At 38.7% G+C, this 26340-nt stretch overlaps 1 protein-coding gene across 1 annotated transcript in view; it reads right to left on the reverse strand.

The window, feature by feature from the left end:
- Positions 1-18349: 18349 nt before the first annotated feature.
- PIGG (phosphatidylinositol glycan anchor biosynthesis class G) overlaps positions 18350-26340 on the reverse strand; it is a 413115-nt gene continuing 405124 nt past the window's right edge. The window contains exon 13 of the mRNA XM_053702752.1: positions 18350-25822. Within this exon, the coding sequence (XP_053558727.1) occupies positions 25597-25822 (226 nt within the window). The 3' untranslated portion in view covers positions 18350-25596. The remainder of the gene's footprint in view (positions 25823-26340) is intronic.

A 26340-nucleotide genomic window follows, 5' to 3' on the forward strand; every position in this document is an offset into this window, starting at 1 on the left:
GCGGTGGCGACGTTGGAGGCGGCAGATTAGGGGTTAGTAAGTGTAGGTAGGTGGCGGCGACATTGGGGGCAGCAGATTATGGGTTAATAAGTGTAATGTAGGGGGCGGCAGATTAGGGGTTAATAAATGTAGGTAGGTGGCGGCAGATTAGGGGTTAATAAGTGTAGGTAGCGACGACATTGGGGGCGGCAGATTAGGGGTTAACATGTGTAATGTAGGTGTCGGCGATGTTGGGGGGCAGAAGATTAGGGGTGTTTAGACTCAGGGTTTATGTTAGGGTGTTAGGTGTAAACATAAATTTTCTTTCCCCATAGGAATCAATGGGAGCTTTACACTCCTTTATTGCAGGTGTTAGGCTTTTTTGTAGCCGGCTCTCCCCATTGATGCCTATGGGGAAATCGTGCACAAGCACGTAAAACCAGCTCAAAGCAGCGCTGGTATTTGAGTGCGGTATGGAGCTCAATTTTGCTCTACGCTGCAATATTGCCTGCTAACGCCGGGTTTATAAAAACCTCTAATAGCAGCGCTATAGGGAGGTGAGCGGTAGAAATAACTTGCAAGTTAGTACCGAGCCGCTCATAACGTAAAAATCGTAATCTAGCCGAAAGTCTTTCTTGTTCATACATCTGTGGGAAGTCTGTTATTTTTTCATTATTTTTGGGAAGTATTTATCCCTTAAGAGTTTGTATCTTGTACAGTACAAGAGGAAGTGCGCTTCAGTCTCTATGTCCCCGATGTTACACTGCGCACATTGTCTGGCTGCCCTGGGTCTCCATTTTGTCTGATATCTGCCAGTCTCTATTTCCAGCTGGTGGTCAGAAATTGTGTATTGAGTATCTGTCTGTGCTTTGGGTTGGTGACACTTGTGAGATACTCAGCTAGTCTGTACTCTCTTTGTAGAGACCTGTAACACTCCAGCTTGTTCTGCTTCCCTATCTGTTCCTCCCAGTGCCCAGTGTACCTCTCCTTTAGAGCTATTTGGTGACACTCTCTCATGGGCTGTGCTTTCACTGATGTGGTTTTGCAGATCCCTGGCGAGGTCCACTCAGCCTTTCATCCGTCCGAGATCGATAAAATGAGCAGTGCCTTGAGACCCTTACGGGTGATTAGCCGCGCTTTACAAGTACCCAATACATACATACATACATACATACAGGTCTGATATATATTCTCTAAATGCTTTTGATGCTGGGTCACAGAGTGCTTGGTGGTAAAGTGTACTTGTGTCACTATTTGTGAGGTGACACCAGAATTTGTACACCCTATTTTGCATTGGTAGCAGCAATGGGAATCTTCCCAGCTCTGCACCCATTGTTAGGGGCACGACAGTGCACATAATATACTGTTCACTACTTTAGACAGGTGTCATGTGACTCAGAACATCACATGTGACATCAAAACTCCAAACTATACATACATACTTGTTCACAGGTTCATACAGATTAAGCAATGGCCTGAATAGCACCGTCCTAATACGAAAATAGCCAGGGGGGGAGATAGTGGATGTGGAAATGAATTATTGTTCAGAAAGTTTATCTCAACACTGTTGCAGAAGTTACCACAAATATGCTGCACTTGTAGGTTGCTTTGCTTTTTACCCTGCTGTTGTTTTCAAACAATCTTGATGGAATTTAAAGGGATATGAAACCTAAAAAAAAGTATTTCATGAATCGGATAGAGCATACAATTTTAAACAACTTTCTAATATACTTCTATTAATTTTCTTCATTCTCTTGGTATCTTTTGTTCAAAAGCAGGGGCATTTCTGGAGCACTATACGGCAGCAAATTTGCAAGATCACTAGATAGCAGCACGTAGTGCTCCAGACACATACCTAGGTATCTCTTCAACACAGAATATCATGGGAATGAAGCACATTTATAATATAAGTAAATTAGAAACTTTTATGTAAAATTGTATGCTCTGTCCGAATTACAATTTTTTTTTTTGTTTCATATCCGTTTAAGTCTTCTTTTACACATAAAAAATAGGTAGCACCAACTTTCAAATCCAAGATTACTTCATTCTGAAATGTATATTACTATTTTCAGTTTTTGGTAATACAAATGTAAATGGTAAACTGCCTGTGGTTAAAGAAAAATATTTGGAACATTTCATATTATTCACCACTAATTAAATTTCAATAACGAGAGAGAAAGAGAGAAAAAGAAAGAGAAAAGAGTGAGAGAGAAAAAAGAGACAGGAGAAAGAAAAGAGTGAGAGGAGAGAAAAAGAAAGAGAAAAAAATAGAAGAGAGAAAGAAAGAGAAAAGAGAGAGGGGGAGAGAGAGAGAAAGGGAGAGAGAGAGGGAGAGGGGGGGGAGAGAGGGAAGAGACAGGAGAGAGAGAGAGAGAGAGAGAGAGAGAAAGAGAGAGAGAGAGGGGGGGAGAAAGAGGGAGAGAGAGAGAGGGGGGGAGAGAGGGAAGAGAGAGGAGAGAGAGAGAGAAAGAGAGAGAAAAGAGAGAGGGGGAGGGAGAGAGAAAGGGAGAGAGAGAGAGGGATAGAGAGAGGGGGGGGGAGAGAGGGAAGAGAGAGGAGAGAGAGAGAGAAAGAGAGAGGGGGAGAGAGAAAGAAAGGGAGAGAGAGAGGGAGAGAGAGAGAGGGGGGGAGAGAGGGAGAGAGAGAGGAGAGAGAGAGAGAGAAAGAAAGAGAAAAGAGAGAGGGAGAGAGAGAGAAAGGGAGAGAGAGAGGGAGAGAGAGAGAGGGGGGGGGAGAGAGGGAAGAGAGAGGAGAGAGAGAGAGAGAGAGAGAGAGAGAAAGAGAGAGAGAGAAAGAGAGAGAGAGAGTGAGAGAGAGAAGAAAGGAGAGAGATATTTTACATGTGTACATTTTTGATGGTACTCGAGATTTATACTACATTACATGAAAATAATTCATATGAAAAACAGAAAAGAAAAAACAGACAAACAAAAAACAAAAAACAAACACAGAAGCCTTAGAGGTCCATAGTTTAGAACAAAATATTTTATTAGATTTTGGTAGAACACAAAAATAGATTTTGGTGTGATGAATAATATTTACATACAGAAATACAGTATTTGTTTTACTATATATAATATGAAAGAAAGAAAACACCAAGGGCTAGATCAGATTCCACATTCTTCATTAACTTATTTGAAGATTGTTGTTATTACCAGTTGTGAAGTTTACACCAGGAATGTGAAGTCTAAATTATATATCTATATATATATAGTAACATGATGAAATTAAAATAATTTACTAATTATGTAGTGGAAAACCTTTTACCAGCTAACAAACACACATACAGTTCAATAGCTACAGAAATTTGAATTCAGCAAGAATTCATTCTTAAGTCAAATTTCTACTGTACTAAATAAAGATCTAACAAATTGAAATATTAGATGCTCAGATTAAAGGGACATTCCTGTTAACAATATTTTCAGACTCTATAGGTCCAGCAAATTGTTTCAATCAAAAATCTGCTGTTGCCTTTTTACAAAATAAATAAAAATACCAAAATAAATACATTGCTGATCTCAAAATACAAGCACAACATGATACTTGTGTACACACCATGAAGGGTCTTGATAAAAGGCTATGCACAGCGCCTACAAAATAATAAAAGCAACCCAATAAAAAATCAAATAGCATTGTGGCATATCTGGTAAAAATGCCCTAATACACAAGCTTTCTGGCAAAGATCCATTAATACTATGTTGCATAGTCAGATTCCCGATTGAGCATACTATATTGTTAAATTTCCTTCCTAAACTGCACTCATATCTAAATGATCTAAAATCTTTATCAACAGCACAAAACAAGATATTCCCTGGAAAACAAACAAAACTCTTACAAACCTCACTGGACTGTTATAATCTACCTTCGGATCTAATGTCAGTTTATCATGTATTACTAGAAATATGGAAACGTTTGCATCCTAAGTAAATATGTATAAATAAACTATATATACAAAACTGAACAAAAGCCTCATTTAAATTATTAATTTCTCTATAAATCCTACGTTAAAGGGACAGTAAACACCTTGTAATTACAAGACATTTCTGTTGTGTTACTATAGAATAACATATCAGCCAAGTCTTAAAGGGATAGTAAAGTTCAAATTAAACTTTCATGATTCAGATAGGGCATGCCATTTTAACCCCTTGAGTGCTAACGACGGCTCAGAGCCGTCGCTAGCACTTAAACCTTTTTAGCAATCTGGGGGCTCCTACCGACTCCCACCCCGGCGATCGGGCCTGTATAGTGACAGGCAATGCCGGGGCTTCCCGTTACGTGGGGTGACGCCAAGCGCAATGACGTGATGATGTCACCGCGCAACTTTATTTAAAATTTACAATAGAAGGTATAGGGAAAGGGGGCATGCTGCTTAGAAGCCTTTATCTCAGGCATCTAAGCAGCTACAGACCCCCAAGACCCACCGTTGGAAAGGTAATCGCCTAACCTTTCTAACGGTATAAGTCTTGGGGATCTGGGGGGGAAAGTACAATTTTTTTTTTAAATGGTAAAAAACTGAAAAATTAAATCAAGCTTAGCAATCAAAGGTAAACAACTTTCTAATTTACTTTTATCATCAACATTTGCTTTGTTCTCTTGTTGTCCTTAGCAAAACCTAGGTAGGCTCATATGCTAATTTCTAAGCCCTTGAAGGCTGCCTCTCATCTGAATGCATTTGACAGTTTTTCACAGTTAGAGGGCGTTAGTTCATGTGTTTCATACAGATAACACTGTGCTCATGCACGTGAAGTTATTTAAGAGTCAGCACTAATTGCCTGAAATGCCAGTCTGTAAAAAAGGCAGTCTGCAGAAGCTTAGACACAAGATAATTACAGAGGTAAAAAGTATATTTCTATAACAGTGTTGGTTAAGCAAAACGGGGGAATGGTAAATAAAGGGATTATCTATATTTTTAAACAATAAAATTTTTGGTGTTTACTATCCCTTTAATGTTTTTAAAACACATTAAAATCCCTTTACAACAATTATTTTTCAATAGCTAAACTCCACCCACCATTTTCTTATTTGAAGGAGCCAATCTGGGCTTTAGTCCACAGACAACAAGACTAGCTAATGTCATAAAGATGGTATAAAGCATATTGTTTTGAAGTTGTTATTAGATACTGTCAATTAAGGACATATATGTAGCAGGGTTAGCTTTGAGAAGTTCTGAGAATTAGAAATTGTTCAATATTGAGAGCCAAATTACATTAAAATGGGCAAAATATATAGCAAACGTGTTTCATTATGCATACTCTGATATGCCAGTCACCAGTTTACAATATACAGCTCCTAGGGCACTACTATGAACACCATCTTTCATTAGTTTAAGCACACCAACCAAGTTCAGGATGGTGTCTGGAAGTTGTAGGTAAGGCCAGGGAATCTTGTTCTGTTTTAAAGGGAGATGCAGTAATGATTCAGTGCACAATTGCAGATTTTGTATTTTTAGAACCATTAAATATCGGGACACTTTGTAAGCTGGTGCCTTTTTTAGCAGATCATTTTTTGCAGCATTGTCTACATTTGTAAGTGGATGTCTGTGGATACCTCCTGTTAAATATTAAAAGCATAAACACACACAAAAAACATAATTTATGCTTACCTGATAAATTCCTTTCTTCTGTTGTGTGATCAGTCCACGGGTCATCATTACTTCTGGGATATAACTCCTCCCCAACAGGAAATGCAAGAGGATTCACCCAGCAGAGCTGCATATAGCTCCTCCCCTCTACGTCAGTCCCAGTCATTCGACCAAGAATCAACGAGAAAGGAGTAACCAAGGGTGAAGTGGTGACTGGAGTATAATTTAAAAGATATTTACCTGCCTTAAAACAGGGCGGGCCGTGGACTGATCACACAACAGAAGAAAGGAATTTATCAGGTAAGCATAAATTATGTTTTCTTCTGTTATGTGTGATCAGTCCACGGGTCATCATTACTTCTGGGATACCAATACCAAAGCAAAAGTACACGGATGACGGGAGGGATAGGCAGGCTCATTATACAGAAGGAACCACTGCCTGAAGAACCTTTCTCCCAAAAATAGCCTCCGAAGAAGCAAAAATGTCAAATTTGTAAAATTTGGAAAAAGTATGAAGCGAAGACCAAGTTGCAGCCTTGCAAATCTGTTCAACAGAGGCCTCATTCTTAAAGGCCCAAGTGGAAGCCACAGCTCTAGTGGAGTGAGCTGTAATTCTTTCAGGAGGCTGCTGTCCAGCAGTCTCATAGGCTAAACGTATTATGCTACGAAGCCAAAAAGAGAGAGAGGTAGCAGAAGCTTTTTGACCTCTCCTCTGTCCAGAATAAACGACAAACAGGAAGAAGTTTGGCGAAAATCTTTAGTTGCCTGCAAGTAGAACTTGAGGGCACGAACTACATCTAGATTGTGTAGAAGACGTTCCTTCTTTGAAGAAGGATTTGGACACAAGGATGGAACAACAATCTCTTGATTGATATTCCTGTTAGTGACTACCTTAGGTAAGAACCCAGGTTTAGTACGCAGAACCACCTTGTCTGAGTGAAAAATCAGATAAGGAGAATCACAATGTAAGGCTGATAACTCAGAGACTCTTCGAGCCGAGGAAATAGCCATTAAAAACAGAACTTTCCAAGATAACAATTTTATATCAATGGAATGAAGGGGTTCAAACGGAACACCCTGTAAAACGTTAAGAACTAAGTTTAAACTCCATGGCGGAGCAACAGCTTTAAACACAGGCTTGATCCTAGCTAAAGCCTGACAAAAAGCCTGGACGTCTGGATTTTCTGACAGACGCCTGTGTAACAAGATGGACAGAGCTGAAATCTGTCCCTTTAATGAACTAGCTGATAAACCCTTTTCTAACCCTTCTTGTAGAAAAGACAATATCCTAGGGATCCTAACCTTACTCCAGGAGTAACGTTTGGATTCGCACCAGTATAGGTATTTACGCCATATTTTATGGTAAATTTTTCTGGTAACAGGCTTCCTAGCCTGTATCAGGGTATCAATAACTGACTCAGAAAAACCACGTTTTGATAAAATCAAGCGTTCAATTTCCAAGCAGTCAGCTTCAGAGAAGTTAGATTTTGATGTTTGAATGGACCCTGTATCAGAAGGTCCTGTCTTAGAGGTAGAGACCAAGGCGGACAGGATGACATGTCCACTAGATCTGCATACCAAGTCCTGCGTGGCCATGCAGGCGCTATTAGAATCACTGATGCTCTTTCCTGTTTGATTTTGGCAATCAATCGAGGAAGCAGCGGGAAGGGTGGAAACACATAAGCCATCCCGAATTTCCAAGGTGCTGTCAAAGCATCTATCAGAACCGCTCCCGGATCCCTGGATCTGGACCCGTAGCGAGGAAGTTTGGCGTTCTGGCGAGACGCCATGAGATCTATCTCTGGTTTGCCCCAACGTTGAAGTATTTGGGCAAAGACCTCCGGATGAAGTTCCCACTCCCCCGGATGAAAAGTCTGGCGACTCAAGAAATCCGCCTCCCAGTTCTCCACTCCCGGGATGTGGATTGCTGACAGGTGGCAAGAGTGTGACTCTGCCCAGCGAATTATCTTTGATACTTCCACCATTGCTAGGGAGCTTCTTGTCCCTCCCTGATGGTTGATGTAAGCTACAGTCGTGATGTTGTCCGACTGAAACCTGATGAACCCCCGAGTTGTTAATTGGGGCCAAGCCAGAAGGGCATTGAGAACTGCTCTCAATTCCAGAATGTTTATTGGAAGGAGACTCTCCTCCTGATTCCATAGTCCCTGAGCCTTCAGAGAATTCCAGACAGCGCCCCAACCTAGTAGGCTGGCGTCTGTTGTTACAATTGTCCAGTCTGGCCTGTTGAATGGCATCCCCCTGGACAGGTGTGGCCGATGAAGCCACCATAGAAGAGAATTTCTGGTCTCTTGATTCAGATTCAGAGTAGGGGACAAATCTGAGTAATCCCCATTCCACTGACTTAGCATGCATAATTGCAGAGGTCTGAGGTGTAGGCGTGCAAAAGGTACTATGTCCATTGCCGCTACCATTAAGCCGATCACCTCCATACATTGAGCTACTGACGGGTGTTGAATGGAATGAAGGGCACGGCATGCATTTTGAAGCTTTGTTAACCTGTCCTCTGTCAGGTAAATCTTCATTTCTACAGAATCTATAAGAGTCCCCAAGAATGGAACTCTTGTGAGAGGAAAAAGAGAACTCTTCTTTTCGTTCACCTTCCATCCATGCGACCTTAGAAATGCCAGAACTAACTCTGTATGAGACTTGGCAGTTTGAAAGCTTGAAGCTTGTATTAGAATGTCGTCTAGGTATGGAGCTACCGAAATCCCTCGCGGCCTTAGTACCGCCAGAAGGGCACCCAGAACCTTTGTGAAGATTCTTGGAGCCGTAGCCAATCCGAATGGAAGAGCTACAAACTGGTAGTGCCTGTCTAAGAAGGCAAACCTTAGATACCGGTGATGATCCTTGTGGATCGGTATGTGAAGGTAAGCATCCTTTAAATCCACTGTGGTCATGTACTGACCCTCTTGGATCATGGGTAGGATTGTCCGAATAGTTTCCATTTTGAACGATGGAACTCTTAGGAATTTGTTTAGAATCTTTAAATCTAAGATTGGCCTGAAAGTTCCCTCTTTTTTGGGAACCACGAACAGGTTTGAGTAGAACCCTTGTCCTAGTTCCGACCGCGGAACCGGATGGATCACTCCCATTGTTAACAGATCTTGTACACAGCTTAGAAACGCTTCTTTCTTTATCTGGTTTGTTGACAACCTTGACAGATGAAATCTCCCTCTTGGGGGAGATAATTTGAAGTCTAGAAGGTATCCCTGAGATATGATCTCTAGTGCCCAGGGATCCTGAACATCTCTTGCCCAGGCCTGGGCGAAGAGAGAGAGTCTGCCCCCCACTAGATCCGGTCCCGGATCGGGGGCTCTCGGTTCATGCTGTCTTTGGGGCAGCAGCAGGTTTCCTGGCCTGCTTGCTCTTGTTCCAGGACTGGTTAGGCTTCCAGCCTTGCCTGTAACGAGCAACAGCTCCTTCCTGTTTTGGTGCAGTGGAGGTTGATGCTGCTCCTGTTTTGAAATTCCGAAAGGGACGAAAATTAGACTGTCTAGCCTTAGCTTTGGCCTTGTCTTGAGGTAGGGCGTGGCCCTTACCTCCCGTAATGTCAGCGATAATTTCTTTCAAACCGGGCCCGAATAAGGACTGCCCCTTGAAAGGTATATTAAGTAATTTGGACTTAGAAGTAACATCAGCTGACCAGGATTTTAGCCACAGCGCCCTGCGTGCCTGTATGGCGAATCCTGAGTTCTTAGCCGTAAGTTTGGTTAAATGTACTACGGCCTCCGAAATGAAAGAATTAGCTAGTTTAAGGACTCTAAGCCTGTCCGTAATGTCGTCTAGCGTAGAGGAACTAAGGTTCTCTTCAAGCGACTCAATCCAAAATGCTGCCGCAGCCGTAATCGGCGCGATACATGCAAGGGGTTGTAATATAAAACCTTGTTGAACAAACATTTTCTTAAGGTAACCCTCTAATTTTTTATCCATTGGATCTGAGAAAGCACAGCTATCCTCCACCGGGATAGTGGTACGCTTAGCTAAAGTAGAAACTGCTCCCTCCACCTTGGGGACCGTTTGCCATAAGTCCCGAGTGGTGGCGTCTATTGGAAACATCTTTCTAAATATTGGAGGGGGTGAGAACGGCACACCGGGTCTATCCCACTCCTTAGTAACAATTTCAGTTAGTCTCTTAGGTATAGGAAAAACGTCAGTACTCGCCGGTACCGCAAAGTATTTATCCAACCTACACAGTTTCTCTGGTATTGCAACGGTGTTACAATCGTTGAGAGCTGCTAAGACCTCCCCTAGTAGTACACGGAGGTTCTCCAATTTAAATTTAAAATTCGAAATATCTGAGTCCAATCTGTTTGGATCAGAACCGTCACCCACAGAATGAAGCTCTCCGTCCTCATGCTCTGCGAGCTGTGACGCAGTATCAGACATGGCCCTAGCATTGTCAGCGCACTCTGTTCTCACCCCAGAGTGATCACGCTTGCCTCTTAGTTCTGGTAATTTAGACAAAACTTCAGTCATAACAGTAGCCATATCTTGTAATGTTATCTGTAATGGCCGCCCAGATGTACTAGGCGCCAAAATATCACGCACCTCCCGGGCGGGAGATGCAGGTACTGCCGCGTGAGGCGAGTTAGTCGGCATAACTCTCCCCTCGCTGTTTGGTGAAATTTGTTCACATTGTACAGATTGACTTTTATTTAAAGTAGCATCAATACAGTTAGTACATAAATTTCTATTGGGCTCCACCTTGGCATTGGAACAAATGACACAGATATCTTCCTCTGAGTCAGACATGTTTAACACACTAGCAAAAAAACTTACAACTTGGTTATAATCTTTTTTAGCAAAAAAACGCACTGTGCCTCAAAGAGGTACTAACGATTAAATGACAGTTGAAATAATGAACTGAAAAACAGTTATAGCATCAAACTTTAAAACAACACAACTTTTAGCAAAGGTTTGTTCCCATTAGTAAAAAACAACACTAATTAAATTTGTACATAAGAAAAACAAAACAACGTTTTTATTCACAGTCACTATAAGAATTCTCACAGCTCTGCTGAGAGAATTTACCTCCCTTCAAAGAAGTTTGAAGACCCCTGAGATCTGTCAGAGATGAACCGGATCATGCAGGAAATATAAAAGTAACTGACTGGAATTTTTTGATGCGTAGCAAAGAGCGCCAAAAACGGCCCCTCCCTCTCCCACACAGCAGTGAAGAGAAACGAAACTGTCACAATTAAAGAAAAAAACTGCCAAGTGGAAAATAATGCCCAAATATTTATTCACACAGTACCTCAGCAATGTAAACGATTCTACATTCCAGCAAAAACGTTTAACATGAGAATAGTTATTAAAAGGATTAATGACCTTTAACAGAGTAGTTCCGGTGAAATACCATCCCCAGAATACTGAAGTGTATACATACATGTCATTTTAACGGTATGGCAGGCTTTTCTCATCAATTCCATTCAGAAAATAAAAACTGCCACATACCTCAATGCAGATTCATCTGCCCGCTGTCCCCTGATCTGAAGCCTTTACCTCCCTCAGATGGTCGAGAACAGCAATATGATCTTAACGACTCCGGTTAAAATCATAGTAAAAAATCTCTGTCAGATTCTTCCTCAAACTCTGCCAGAGAAGTAATAACACGCTCCGGTGCTATTTTAAAATAACAAACTTTTGATTGAAGTCATAAAAACTAAGTATAATCACCATAGTCCTCTCACACATCCTATCTAGTCGTTGGGTGCAAGAGAATGACTGGGACTGACGTAGAGGGGAGGAGCTATATGCAGCTCTGCTGGGTGAATCCTCTTGCATTTCCTGTTGGGGAGGAGTTATATCCCAGAAGTAATGATGACCCGTGGACTGATCACACATAACAGAAGAAACATAATTTATGTAAGAACTTACCTGATAAATTCATTTCTTTCATATTAGCAAGAGTCCATGAGCTAGTGACGTATGGGATATACATTCCTACCAGGAGGGGCAAAGTTTCCCAAACCTCAAAATGCCTATAAATACACCCCTCACCACACCCACAAATCAGTTTAACGAATAGCCAAGAAGTGGGGTGATAAGAAAAAAGTGCGAAAGCATAAAAAATAAGGAATTGGAATAATTGTGCTTTATACAAAAAAATCATAACCACCACAAAAAAAGGGTGGGCCTCATGGACTCTTGCTAATATGAAAGAAATGAATTTATCAGGTAAGTTCTTACATAAATTATGTTTTCTTTCATGTAATTAGCAAGAGTCCATGAGCTAGTGACGTATGGGATAATGACTACCCAAGATGTGGATCTTTCCACGCAAGAGTCACTAGAGAGGGAGGGATAAAATAAAGACAGCCAATTCCGCTGAAAAATAATCCACACCCAAAATAAAGTTTAAATTATAAGCAGAAGATTCAAACTGAAATAGCTGCTTGAAGTACTTTTCTACCAAAAACAGCTTCAGAAGAAGAAAACACATCAAAATGGTAGAATTTAGTAAAAGTATGCAAAGAAGACCAAGTTGCTGCTTTGCAAATCTGATCAACCGAAGCTTCATTCCTAAACGCCCAGGAAGTAGAAACTGACCTAGTAGAAAGAGCTGTAATCCTTTGAGGCGGAGTTTTACCCGACTCGACATAAGCATGATGAATTAAAGATTTCAACCAAGATGCCAAAGAAATGGCAGAAGCCTTCTGACCTTTCCTAGAACCCGGAAAAGATAACAAATAGACTAGAAATCTTTCGGAAATTCTTAGTAGCTTCAACATAATATTTCAAAGCTCTAACTACATCCAAAGAATGCAATGATTTCTCCTTAGAATTCTTAGGATTAGGACATAATGAAGGAACTACAATTTCTCTACTAATGTTGTTAGAATTCACAACCTTAGGTAAAAATTTAAAAGAAGTTCGCAACACCGCCTTATCCTGATGAAAAATCAGAAAAGGAGACTCACAAGAAAGAGCAAATAACTCAGAAACTCTTCTGGCAGAAGAGATGGCCAAAAGGAACAAAACTTTCCAAGAAAGTAATTTAATGTCCAAAGAATGCATAGGTTCAAACGGAGGAGCTTTAAGAGCCCCCAGAACCAAATTCAAACTCCAAGGAGGAGAAATTGACTTAATTACAGGTTTTATACGAACCAAAGCTTGTACAAAACAATGAATATCAGGAAGATTAGCAATCTTTCTGTGAAAAAGAACAGAAAGAGCAGAGATTTGTCCTTTCAAGGAACTTGCAAACAAACCTTTATCCAAACCATCCTGAAGAAACTGTAAAATTCTCGGAATTCTAAAAGAATGCCAGGAAAAATGATGAGAAAGACACCAAGAAATATAAGTCTTCCAGACTCTATAATATATCTCCCTAGATACGGATTTACGAGCCTGTAACATAGTATTAATCACAGAGTCAGAGAAACCTCTTTGACTAAGAATCAAGCGTTCAATCTCCATACCTTTAAATTTAAGGATTTGAGATCCTGATGGAAAAAAGGACCTTGTGACAGAAGGTCTGGTCTTAACGGAAGAGTCCACGGTTGGTAAGAGGCCATCCGGACAAGATCCGCATACCAAAACCTGTGAGGCCATGCTGGAGCCACCAGCAGAACAAACGAGCATTCCTTCAGAATCTTGGAGATTACTCTTGGAAGAAGAACTAGAGGCGGAAAGATATAGGCAGGATGATACTTCCAAGGAAGTGACAACGCATCCACTGCTTCCGCTTGAGGATCCCTGGATCTGGACAGATAACTGGGAAGTTTCTTGTTTAGATGAGAAGCCATCAGATCTATTTCTGGAAGACCCCACATTTGAACAATCTGAAGAAATACCTCTGGGTGAAGAGACCATTCGCCCGTATGTAATGTTTGGCAGCTGAGATAATCCGCTTCCCAATTGTCTATACCTGGGATATGAACCGCAGAAACTAGACAGGAGCTGGATTCCGCCCATACCAGAATTCGAGATACTTCTTTCATAGCCAGAGGACTGTGAGTCCCTCCTTGATGATTGATGTATGCCACAGTTGTGACATTGTCTGTCTGAAAACAAATGAACGATTCTCTCTTTAGAAGAGGCCAAGACTGAAGAGCTCTGAAAATTGCACGGAGTTCCAAAATATTGATCGGTAATCTCACCTCCTGAGATTCCCAAACCCCTTGTGCTGTCAGAGACCCCCAAACAGCTCCCCAACCTGTCAGACTTGCATCTGTTGAAATTACAGTCCAGGTCGGAAGAACAAAAGAAGCCCCCTGAACTAAACGATGGTGATCTGTCCACCACATCAGAGAGTGTCGTATAATCGGTGTTAAAGATATTAATTGAGATATCTTTGTGTAATCCCTGCACCACTGGTTCAGCATACAGAGCTGAAGAGGTCGCATGTGAAAACGAGCAAAGGGGATCGCGTCCGATGCTGCAGTCATAAGACCTAGAATTTCCATGCATAAAGCTACCGAAGGGAATGATTGTGACTGAAGGTTTCGACAAGCTGATATCAACTTTAGACGTCTCTTGTCTGTCAAAGACAGAGTCATGGACACTGAATCTATCTGGAAACCTAAAAAGGTTACCCTTGTCTGAGGAATCAATTAACTTTTTGGTAAATTGATCCTCCAACCATGATCTTGAAGAAACAACACAAGTCGATTCGTATGAGATTCTGCTAAATGAGAAGACTGAGCAAGTACCAAGATATCGTCCAAATAAGGAAATACCACAATACCCTGTTCTCTGATTACAGACAGAAGGGCACCGAGAACCTTTGTAAAAATTCTTGGAGCTGTAGCTAGGCCAAACGGTAGAGCCACAAACTGGTAATGCTTGTCTAGGAAAGAGAATCTCAGAAACTGATAGTGATCTGGATGAATCGGAATATGCAGATTTGCATCCTGTAAATCTATTGTGGACATATAATGCTCTTGCTGAACAAAAGGCAGGATAGTCCTTACAGTTACCATTTTGAATGTTGGTATCCTTACATAACGATTCAATATTTTTAGATCCAGAACTGGTCTGAAGGAATTCTCCTTCTTTGGTACAATGAAGAGATTTGAATAAAACCCCAGCCCCTGTTCCAGAACTAGAAGTGGCATAATTACTCCAGACAACTCTAGATCTGAAACACATTTCAGAAATGCTTGAGCCTTAGCTAGGTTTACTGGGACACGGGAAAGAAAAAATCTCTTTGCAGGAGGCCTTATCTTGAAGCCAATTCTGTACCCTTCTGAAACAATGTTCTGAATCCAGAGATTGTGAACGGAATTGAACCAAATTTCTTTGAAAAAACGTAATCTGCCCCCTACCAGCTGAGCTGGAATGAGGGCCGCACCTTCATGTGGACTTGGGAGCTGGCTTTAGTTTTCTAAAAGGCTTGGATTTATTCCAGACTGGAGATGGTTTCCAAACTGATACCGCTCCTGAGGATGAAGGATCAGGCTTTTGTTCCTTGTTGTGACGAAAGGAACGAAAACGATTATTAGACCTAAATTTACCTTTAGATTTTTTATCCTGTGGTAAAAAAGTTCCTTTCCCTCCAGTAACAGTTGAGATAATAGAATCCAACTGAGAACCAAATAATTTATTACCCTGGAAAGAAAGGGAAAGCAGAGTAGACTTAGAAGACATATCAGCATTCCAAGTTTTAAGCCATAAAGCTCTTCTAGCTAAAATAGCTAGATACATATACCTGACATCAACTCTAATGATATCAAAGATGGCATCACAAATAAAATTATTAGCATGTTGTAGAAGAATAATAATGCTATGAGAATTATGATTTGTTACTTGTTGCGCTAAAGCTTCTAACCAAAAGGTTGAAGCTGCAGCAACATCCGCTAAAGATATAGCAGGTCTAAGAAGATTACCAGAACACAAGTAAGCTGTGGGGGACTTTAAAAATGCATGGGACAAGCATAGGGCTATCCTACGAACTAGATAAGTTTATACTGTTAGGTAAGGTGGGGCAGACTTGCTGGGCCTATGGCTCTTATCTGCCGTCAATATCTATGTTTCTATGTTTCTATGTTTTCTTAGAAAGGATTCAATTTTCCTATCTAAAGGATCCTTAAAGGAAGTACCATCTGCCGTAGGAATAGTACGCTTAGCAAGAGTAGAGACAGCCCCATCAACCTTAGGGATTTTGTCCCAAAATTCTAATCTGTCAGATGGCACAGGATATAATTGCTTAAAACGTTTAGAAGGAGTAAAAGAATTACCCAAATTATTCCATTCCCTGGAAATTACTTCAGAAATAGCACCAGGGACAGGAAAAACTTCTGGAATAACTACAGCAGATTTAAAAACCGTATCTAAACGTTTAGATTTAATATCAAGAGGACTAGAATCCTCAATTTCTAATGCAATTAGGACTTCTTTAAGTAAAGAACGAATAAATTCCATTTTAAATAAATATGAAGATTTATCAGCATCAACCTCTGAGACAGAATCCTCTGAATCAGAAGAAACAATATCAGTATCAGAATGATGATGTTCATTTAAAAATTCATCTGAAAAATGAGAAGTTTTAAAAGACTTTTTACGTTTACTAGAAGGAGGAATAACAGACATAGCCTTCTTAATGGATTTAGAAACAAAATCTCTTATGTTATCAGGAACACTCTGAGTATTAGATGTTGACGGAACAGCAACAGGTAATGTAACAGTACTAAAGGAAATATTATCTGCATTAGCAAGTTTGTCATGACAAACAGTACAAACAACAGCTGGAGGAACAGATACCAAAAGTTTACAGCAGATACACTTAGCTTTGGTAGCTCCAGCACCAGGCAGGGATATTCCAGAAGTATCTTCTGACTCAGCTTCAACGTGGGACATCTTGCAATATGTAATAGAAAAAAATAACATATAAAGCAAAATTGATCAAATTCCTTAAATGACAGTTTCAGGAATGGGAAAAAAATGCCATAGAACAAGCTTCTAGCAACCAGAAGCACAAAATAATGAGACTTAAATAATGTGGAGACAATAGTGACACCCATATTTTTTTAAGCGCCAAAAAAGACGCCCACATTATTTGGCGCCTAAATGCTTTTGGCGCCAAAAATGACGCCACATCCGGAACGCCGACACCTTTGGCGCAAAAAACGTAAAAAATGACGCAACTTCCGGCGACACGTATGACGCCGGAAACAGAAAAATATTTTTGCGCCAAAAAAGTCAGCGCCAAGAATGACGCAATAAAATGAAGCATTTTCAGCCGCCGCGAGCCTAACAGCCCACAGGGAAAAGTCAAATTTTTAAGGTAAGAAAAAATGATTTATTCATATGCATTATCCCAAATATGAAACAGACTGTCTGAAATAAGGAATGTTGAACATCCTGAGTCAAGGCAAATAAATGTTTGAATACATATATTTAGAACTTTATATAAAAGTGCCCAACCATAGCTTAGAGTGTCACAGAAAATAAGACTTACTTACCCCAGGACACTCATCTACATGTAGTAGAAAGCCAAACCAGTACTGAAACGAGAATCAGCAGAGGTAATGGTATATATAAGAGTATATCGTCGATCTGAAAAGGGAGGTAAGAGATGAATCTCTACGACCGATAACAGAGAACCTATGAAATAGACCCCGTAGAAGGAGATCATTGCATTCAAATAGGCAATACTCTCCTCACATCCCTCTGACATTCACTGCACGCTGAGAGGAAAACCGGGCTCCAACCTGCTGCGGAGCGCATATCAACGTAGAATCTAGCACAAACTTACTTCACCACCTCCATAGGAGGCAAAGTTTGTAAAACTGATTTGTGGGAGTGGTGAGGGGTGTATTTGTAGGCATTTTGAGGTTTGGGAAACTTTGCCCCTCCTGGTAGGAATGTATATCCCATACGTCACTAGCTCATGGACTCTTGCTAATTACATGAAAGAAAAAACACTGCACAGCAAAGTTTCTGTAAACAATATTGTTCAGCCTAGTGTTATCTAAAATGCACCTTTAAACCAGTCATGACAACAAAAAAAGAAATTAAGAACATTGTATTTATTAATATTAAAGGGGCTTGAAACACAAAATTTCTCTTTCATGATTTCGATATAGAATACCAATTGAAACAACATTCCAATTTACTTCTATTATTTAATTTGCTTCATTCTTGAGATATCCTTTGTTAAAGAAATAGCAATGCACATGGGTGAGCCAATCACACAAGGCAGCCACCAATCAACAGTTACTGAGCTATCAAGACAATGAAGCAAATTAGATATAGAAGTAAATTGGAAAGTTGTTTAAAATTGAATGCTCTTTCAAAATCATGAAAAAAAATGGGTTTCATGTCCCTTTAAGTATTAAATCAGATTTACACTCAAAATATATTCATGCATAAAAACAGAAGCAGTGAAAATATCTAAAATGCTTACAAGTAGAGGTTAAGAAAAAGGTTAATGGTTCTTTAGATATCCAAATGTTTTTTTGTTTTTTGTCTCAGAAGAAAAAACACAAAACCTTTTATATTCACTACATTATATGACTACTCTATCTGTGCTGTCATTTTTGAAGATCACATAAATACACAGTACATTTTTGTTCAGGTTTCCATGGAGCAGTAAAGTATAAATGGATAATATAAGCTTAAAACAGCTCCCCATATTTCAGCTAAGGAAAACATATTACAAAACCAATATATTATATTGTTAAAAAACCTTTTGTGCAAGATTTGCATTTTAATGTTTAGATTTTCATACAATTCATTGATCGCTAAGAAGTCATAATGTAACTATGTGTAGACATAAGCCTTGTTCCCCCAATGGCTCTCACGCAAAAGAAGAAACCAAATACAGACAGGTTTATGTTATTTAATATTTTACCATAAATAAACAAAAGTGCATATTGTCTGTATAATGCCACAGCCATCACTGAGTTTAATTGATCGTATTTGTGCATTTAAAGGGACTAAGAAAGTAGGGGTGTGCAACAGCGCTAGATGGGTACCTAGAACAGATACGGTAAACACCCAAAGAAAAACTAATAGCCAAAGAGAAAAAAACCTAATATGTTCTCAGACATAAAGGTAATTAATCTGTAGCTCCACTAATGGCTAAATATAATCTTAGTATCAGGCTGATGTATACAATTAAAAGGCAGGATGCGCTAATTGAAAATATAGATGTGTTACCAAGACAAGTATGTCAATGTAACAAATCCTAGACTCAGATATGCAACATTATTGCACGTGAGCTTAATAATGGTCTCACGTGTAGTCATTTATTTGACCGAGCTACAAATTTCTGTTGATAGCCGTTAGTGGCCATTTTTCAAAGGTTAGTTTCTCCCTTCATTAGCTACATTGTAGCGACTCCTCTAACAGGTGGCTCTTGTAAGAATGTTGCATTTAAAGGGACTGCATTCAAATAATTCAGACAGAGCAAGGGACAGTTTACCCAAAAGTGTACTCCCCTTTAATTTGCTTGATACATTTTACCTGCTGGAGTGTAATAAATTGTTTACAAGTAGCTGGTTTATCCTTATTTCTGCATATGAAATAGCTTATTTAGCCTGTGGTATCCCCACCTATACTGGAAGTTTCTGGTCTTAAAGGGACATTCCAGTCAAAATCTAAATGCACATAGATGAATTACATCTTTGAATAGAAATATATTTACAATATACATGCTTTGTCAAAGATGCTTCTAGTAAAAGTTATCACTGTTTTTGTGTTAATATTTTTCTCTGCACGTGCATGTGAAGCATAACTAGATATTGTCATTGCTTCAGCATTTTAAATACTGCAGCTGCTCAGAACACCCGAGGGGCTTGTATAATGTCAGCAATTAACAAATTGAGTTATTACCAGAAAGTACAAGCTCCTTAGGCTCACTGAGCAAGTGCTGTGTGTAAAATGCTGGTGCATGGTGAATACTTAAATACACTTTTGAAACAGCTGTAACTTTTATTAGAAGCATTTTTGCTAATACATGTGTATTACAAAAATGCTTCTATCTAAAATTGAAATGCATCTACGTGGATTCCAGTTTTGGCTGGAATGTCCCTTTAAGTCCAAGCTATTGACAGGCAATGTAAACACAGCCAGCAGAAGAAATTACACTCCTGATGGGTGCAAAATAGGCAAGTAATAAACTGATAATTTTCCATTGTTCTCTCTAAGTATTGGGTTTGGTTTACTGACAAATATAAGATAATGAAGCAAGTGTGTGTACACAAAGTGATAAGATAATGACATATTTTACCTGCAAGCTCAACCCATTGTAATAGGCTGTGGTTTCAAAGCACAAAACCAGTAAATTCATATCCACAAATAAACCTGAAAATGCAATTTCTCATACATTCTATACTCTGCAGCTGGTTTAACAAGTCATTTAAAAAACATAAAAGGAAAAACTATTTTACTGTATACTGTCCCTTTAAGTGACTTTCCGATTTACTTGCATTATCGAATTTTGTACCATTTATTTATGTGGGCACTTTCTAAGACACCAGCTGCTACCGAGCTGTGCAAATCTTCACAGTGTATACGTACATAAGTCTGTGATTGGCTTATGTCTGTCACATTATATAGAGGCTGGAAAATTTAAGTGAATTTAGAAATTTGTCAGAAAAAAAATCTACTATTCATTTAAAATGAAAAGTGCGTTTACAATATCATTTTATTATTCAGTTCTACTGTATTTAATGGTCTTTTAAAGGGATATGAAACCCAAATTTTTTCTTTCATGATTCAGATAGAGAATACAATTTTAAACAATTTCCCAATTTACTTCTATTATCTAATTTGCTTCATTCTCTTTCTATCATTTGCTGAAGAGCATATCTAGATAGGCTTAGTAACTGCTGATTGGTGGCTGCACATAGATGCTTCATGTGATTAGCTCACCCATGTGCATTTATTTTTCTTCAAGAAAGGATATCTAAAGAATTAAGCAAATGAGATACAATAAGTAAATTAGAATGTTGTTTAAAATTGTATTCTCAATCTGAATCATGTAATACATTTTTAGGGTTTCATGTCCCTTTAAGTGCATGGGCCAAATGTCCCACACAACTTGAAACTCACTTTTTATATTGCTGCACAGACAAAATAAAATACTGTATGAACATATTTTGAGTTATTCTGCAGTCATCTATAATTGCTAAATGTTGCAAAATAAAGACTGGGACAAAATATAAATTTGTTTGTTACAATGAGAATTAATCAATTTATTCTGTATGTTCTTAGCTTAATCACATAGTATTTTCTATCCCAGTCAATCATTTAAATAAACAAAAATATTGCCTTACTGTTGATGACTGCACATTTTCTTTAATTGCTTGACACAAATACTTTTCAATATACATATACTGCTTGTGTTCAATGTGTTGCTTCCTTGATAAAGTATTCTCCTTGTGTCTGTGCAATTCACAAGAAATGTAGTATAAATATGTAACATATGTTGTGAGATAATATGAATTATTTATCTCCTTCTGCATAAAAAACAATTTGTTTTTGCATATTTATATTGAAAGCTGCAGATGCTAGTGTAATTATTAACTATGCTGAGCCCCTCTTGAAGCCAGTAGAGAACAGAACCTTAGAATGCAAACACAACATATCACTGTTATATACTAGATGTTTCCTTTTATTTTTAACACTGAGATCCTAAGGAGCCGAACTCTTAAAGGGATATGAAACGGTGCTCCTTTAGGAAGAAGTAGCTATCCAAAAGTTAAAGGGATACTAAACACTAAATACAATTCAGGCACCTCCTTGTACTTATGGGTGCCACCATTTTGGAAACAAGGTTACACTCCAGGAATCTGAAGGCGAGTTGCTGCAGATTTCCACATGGCGGCACCCTCGACTAGAGGTAGGTTTGGCATAATCTCAATACTATGCATATAAAATGTATTTGGTTTTTATTTTCCCTTTAATGCAGTGTTTCCCAAACCCAGTCCTCAGGACCCTTACTCACGCCAGATATTCATTATATGTTAACTAAAGCACAGGTGAAACAATCAGCTGATGGGTGAGCTGATTATTTCACCTGTGCTCTAGTTAGGATATAATCAATATGTGGCCTGAGTAAGGGTCCTGAGGACTGGGTTTGGGAAACACTGCTTTAATGAATCAGTTCAATAATGCCTTATTTCCGAGTCACACAAAAGCAAATGATTGTCATAGTAAAGTCTTAAAGGGCCCCTGTAAGTAAACACTAAGCTTGTAACGATTTAACTACCCTTATTAAGCATTTTCTCAATATAATATCCTAATGAGATCTTTATCGTATTGCCTTTGTCATTCATCAAAGTTTTATTGCTTTCCAAACCCACTCAGTGGGTATCCTTATGTCCTGTCCAATCCGGGCTGACAACTACTGTTGGAATATGGCGCTTCTATTAAAGTGAAGGTCCATTTTGATGAATTAGTGCCCGGTTTTTAATAAACCTATTAAAAACAAGGGCACTTTAATTCATCAAAATTGACATTTCACAGTTTTCTTCAAAAACTTACCTTTTAATCCTGAATGCCGCTCCAGCGATTCCCCCGGCGGTCGAGAGCCTCTGCAGACATCAGAAATGACGAATCAGACTTCCTCCAATCACAGCTTCCCCCCGCCGGGGGAATCTTGGCCTGATGCAACGCTGTGATTGGAGGAAGCCAGATTCGTCAATTTGAATCCGCGACGAAGGCTTGCGATGGGCGGAGGAAGTGCTGGAGCGGCTGCCAGGATTAAAAGGTAAGTTTTTGAAGAAAACAGTGAAATGTCAATATTGATGAATTAAAGTGCCCTTGTTTTTAATAGGTTTATTAAAATCTGGGCACTAATTCATCAAAATGGACCTTCACTTTAAGTTATGCACATGCGCAAGATTGCGCAACGTCACTGAAAACGTCACTCCTTGAAACACTGGCTGGAATATAGAAGACCCGCTCTACGTTTTTCAGTTATGCGAGTGTAAATTCAGCAGCAACCATAAGAAATGCGCATGCACGATTTGGAGGATTTTGATGCGCATGCGAAGTAGGGCCGATTCCTCATGTAATGATATGCAAGAGGACAAAATCGGATAGGTTATTGCTTGCTAACAGGTAATCAAATTTGCTTTAAGGGATATTCCAGCCAAAATTGGAAACCACATGGGTGCATTTTGGTATTGAACAGAAGCAAATTTGTAATATACATTCATTAGCAAAAATGCTTCTAATAAAAACTATAGCTGTTTCAAAAGTGTATTTAAGTATGCACCGTGCACCAGTATTTTAAACACAGCGCTTGCTCGAAGAGCCTAAGGTGTTTGTACCATCTGGTAATGACTCAATTTGTTAATTGCTGACATGATGCAAGCCCCACTGATGATCTGAGCAACTGCATTATTTCAAATATGGGTGCAGAGACAATATCTAGCTATGCTTCACATGCACGTGCAGAGAAAAATGTTAACACTAAAACAGTGATAAGCATTTTTGCCAATACATGTATATTGCAAATACGTTTCTATACAAAGATGTAAAAAAACATCTATGTGCATTTATATTTTGACTGGACTGTCCCTTTAATTCTCTTGGTATTCTTTGTTGAGCTAGCTGAATATATTAGTGGGCCAATGGCAAGAGGCATATATATGCTGCCACCAATCCCCAGAAAGCAACTAACAGTGTTTTGCTTATCCTGAGCCTACCTAGGTATGCTTTTTTTTTTTTTTTTTTAAACAATGGATACCAAAGAAACAAAGCAAATTAGATAAGTAAATTTGAAAGTTGTTTAAAACCGCATGTTCAATCAGAACCATGGAGATTTCATTTTGATTTTACTGTCCCTATAAAGGGATATTCTAATGCAAAGACATTTAAAATGTTCTAGTTTATTACAGAATGCCAATTTTTTGCATTAGTTTCCCTTGCAAGATATGTGTTCAACTAGAAAATGATTAAACACATAGCTAAAGTCCCACATAGGAGACTCACTGTCTTCCTTTATTCTCTACTCTCTGCTGCCATTTCACAACTCTGAAAGAAGCCTTTAGCTCTTACTCTACAGCAGTGAATGTTTGGTTATTTTCAACTTCTGCTAAAATAAGACAGGGATTTGATGTTTAGACCCAAATGCAGCCAAAGTCCGTATTCAGAGACAAAAAAAAGATGAATATGATCAAAACGGCTAAACAGATGCCCGGGAGTGTATATATATATATATATATATATATATATATATATATGTATATGCGTCTATCACAAACACCAGGGACATAGGGAATTTAAAGGGACAGTAAAGTAAAAAAAAAATCTTTCATGATTTAAACAGGGCATGTAATTTTAAACAACTTTCCCATTTACTTTTATTACCAATTTTGCTTTGTTCTCTTGGTATTCTTAGTTGAAAGCTAAATCTAGGAGGTTTGTGTGCTAATTTCTTAGACATTGAAGACTTCCTCTAATCTGAAAGCATTTAGACAGTTTCTCACCACTAGAGGGCATTAGTTCATGTTTTTAATATAGATAACATTGAGCTCAGGCACGTGAAGCTCCTAGGAGTCAGCACTGATTGGCTAAAAATGAAAATCTGTCAAATGAACCTAAATAAGGGGGCAGTTTGCAGAGGCATAGATACAAGGTAATCACAGAGGTAAAAAGTATATTATTATAACTGTGTTGGTTATGCAAATTTTGGGAATGGGTAATAAAGGGATCTTTCTTTTTAAACAACAAAAATTCTGGTGTTTTCTATCCCTTTAACACTAAACTACAAGCAAATTTGTTCATACAAGAATAAGGATAATTAAAAAGACTTTGTTGTGGTAAAAATGCCTTATATGCTGAAAAATGTGTATTTTAGTTAAATATTATAGTACACTTGGAACAGACTTTTTCACTTAAAAGGAAAGTAAATATTATTAAAACAAAATTTGCTCCAATAGAATCATCAGTACCAGTAATCTAGAACACCTCAATATAATTTTTAAATCAGCAGTATTTTATCTAAAAAGGGCCACTAAAATCAAATATAAAAAGTGTCATGATTCAGATAAAGTAAAACATTAAAAAACATTCCAATATACTTCCATTATCGAATTGTGCACATTGTGATTGGCTGATGGCTGTGCACATGATACAGGTGGAGGGAAAGTTAGATTCACTTTGAAATTTGCCAGAAAATATTCTACTGCTCATTTAAAAATAAAAAGTAAGTGCTATTGTATTGTATTTTTATTGTGTATTTGGCAATTATTCAATTATACTGTATTTAGTGGCCTTTTAAAATTTAACTCTGAAAGTGCTTCTTAGCTGGTGCTCCGAGCCACCCCCTAGATATATTTTTTATTTTTTTTGCAGCCAGAGGCTCAGGAAATCTGAGGCTACTTCTCATCCCGATACATTTTCTGTAGCGCGCTCAGAGTGACGGAGCTACTGCGCATGTGAGGTACCCTTACTTAACCTTTCTTAGGACACGGTTTGCAATGCACAGCAGCTCCATAATTGCACAGGGGGAAATAACTGGGGCGGGCAGTTGCCTTTTGTTAAGCGTAACCTCTTGCTGTTACTTAAAATAAAAAAAGCTGCACCCAGGGGGGCAAGCTAGCAAAACCAGCTGCAGAGCACTTTCAAAGATACATTTCCAATAAAATACAGCAGATTTCAATACTATTTCATAATGTATTTATGGATTACTGACTGTGAGTATTCTATTGGAGCAAAGTTTTGTTTTTTTAACGTAGATTGTCCCTTTAAACTACTTTAACAAATTGATTGTAGTAATAAAAATTATTAGCAGACAACAATAAATCAAACTTACAGCAGCAGAAATAAAGCTTTGTCATACAATTACTCGTAGAGAATTTCTCTTTAGGAAAATGGTAATCCCACTGCAAAAGAAATTGAGCGTCTTTTTACAAGTTACAGAAAATATCCTGATGTAGCTGAATGCACAGCACTAAATTATCTTGGCTTGATATACATTTTTAGTTATATAAAAAAAAAAAGTCAGCACAGGGCTTTTCGCTTTGCATGCGGTAGTTATACAAAAACATTTCAAGTTTTTCCCAGAGACCACAGGATCACATTGTAACTTAAAAAAGGAGTCATTTTAAAATGGTTCAGTCTTTTGATTTTAATATGTGATTTTTATCCACAGCAGCAAACATCACACACGCACCAGCTGCAATAATCAAATGGATTCCTTCGTAGAGAAGTTTTGGTGAAAAAACACTCCATATGAATAAGTGATAACGGAGAGCTGTGACCAAAATAATGTAGAAAGTTACTGGTAACGAACGAATTACTGCATAACAGTAGCATCCATGAGCAACAGATGTTGAAACCCTATTGGGACAATAAATAAATAGTAATCAGTTAAATCTCCATAAATAATGCATATCATTACTGCACACTATTGCTGATCATTTTAACAAATCTACAGATGAAGAAAGAGACCACAACTTGTCTAATTAATTTAATGTACAGCTAGGTATCTATTTAAAGGGACATTAAACTAAAAATGTAATTACCCATAAAAGGCCAGATTACAAGTGGAGCGGTATTTAACACTTTCACTCGCGTACCAACTCTGCTAGAAGTAAGCTTTTTGCACGTATCAGGTAGCGCTCATATTACAAGTTGAAAGTAAAACATTTTTGCTTCCGTGCTTACCCAATGCTCACAAAAAGCAGAACTTTGAATATTGCGCTCGTTGACGTATTCCCCATAGAAGTCAATGGAGCAAAAAAAAGTAGGAAAAAACCCCAACACCCTACTCGTGCGCAAACCCGATCACATATTCTCAAACATGCTAATATTAAAGGGACATTAAACACTAAATACATGCTAGATAGAATGATGCA

Source organism: Bombina bombina, chromosome 2, assembly GCF_027579735.1.
Source record: "Bombina bombina isolate aBomBom1 chromosome 2, aBomBom1.pri, whole genome shotgun sequence".
In the NCBI taxonomy this organism is placed as follows: domain Eukaryota; kingdom Metazoa; phylum Chordata; class Amphibia; order Anura; family Bombinatoridae; genus Bombina; species Bombina bombina.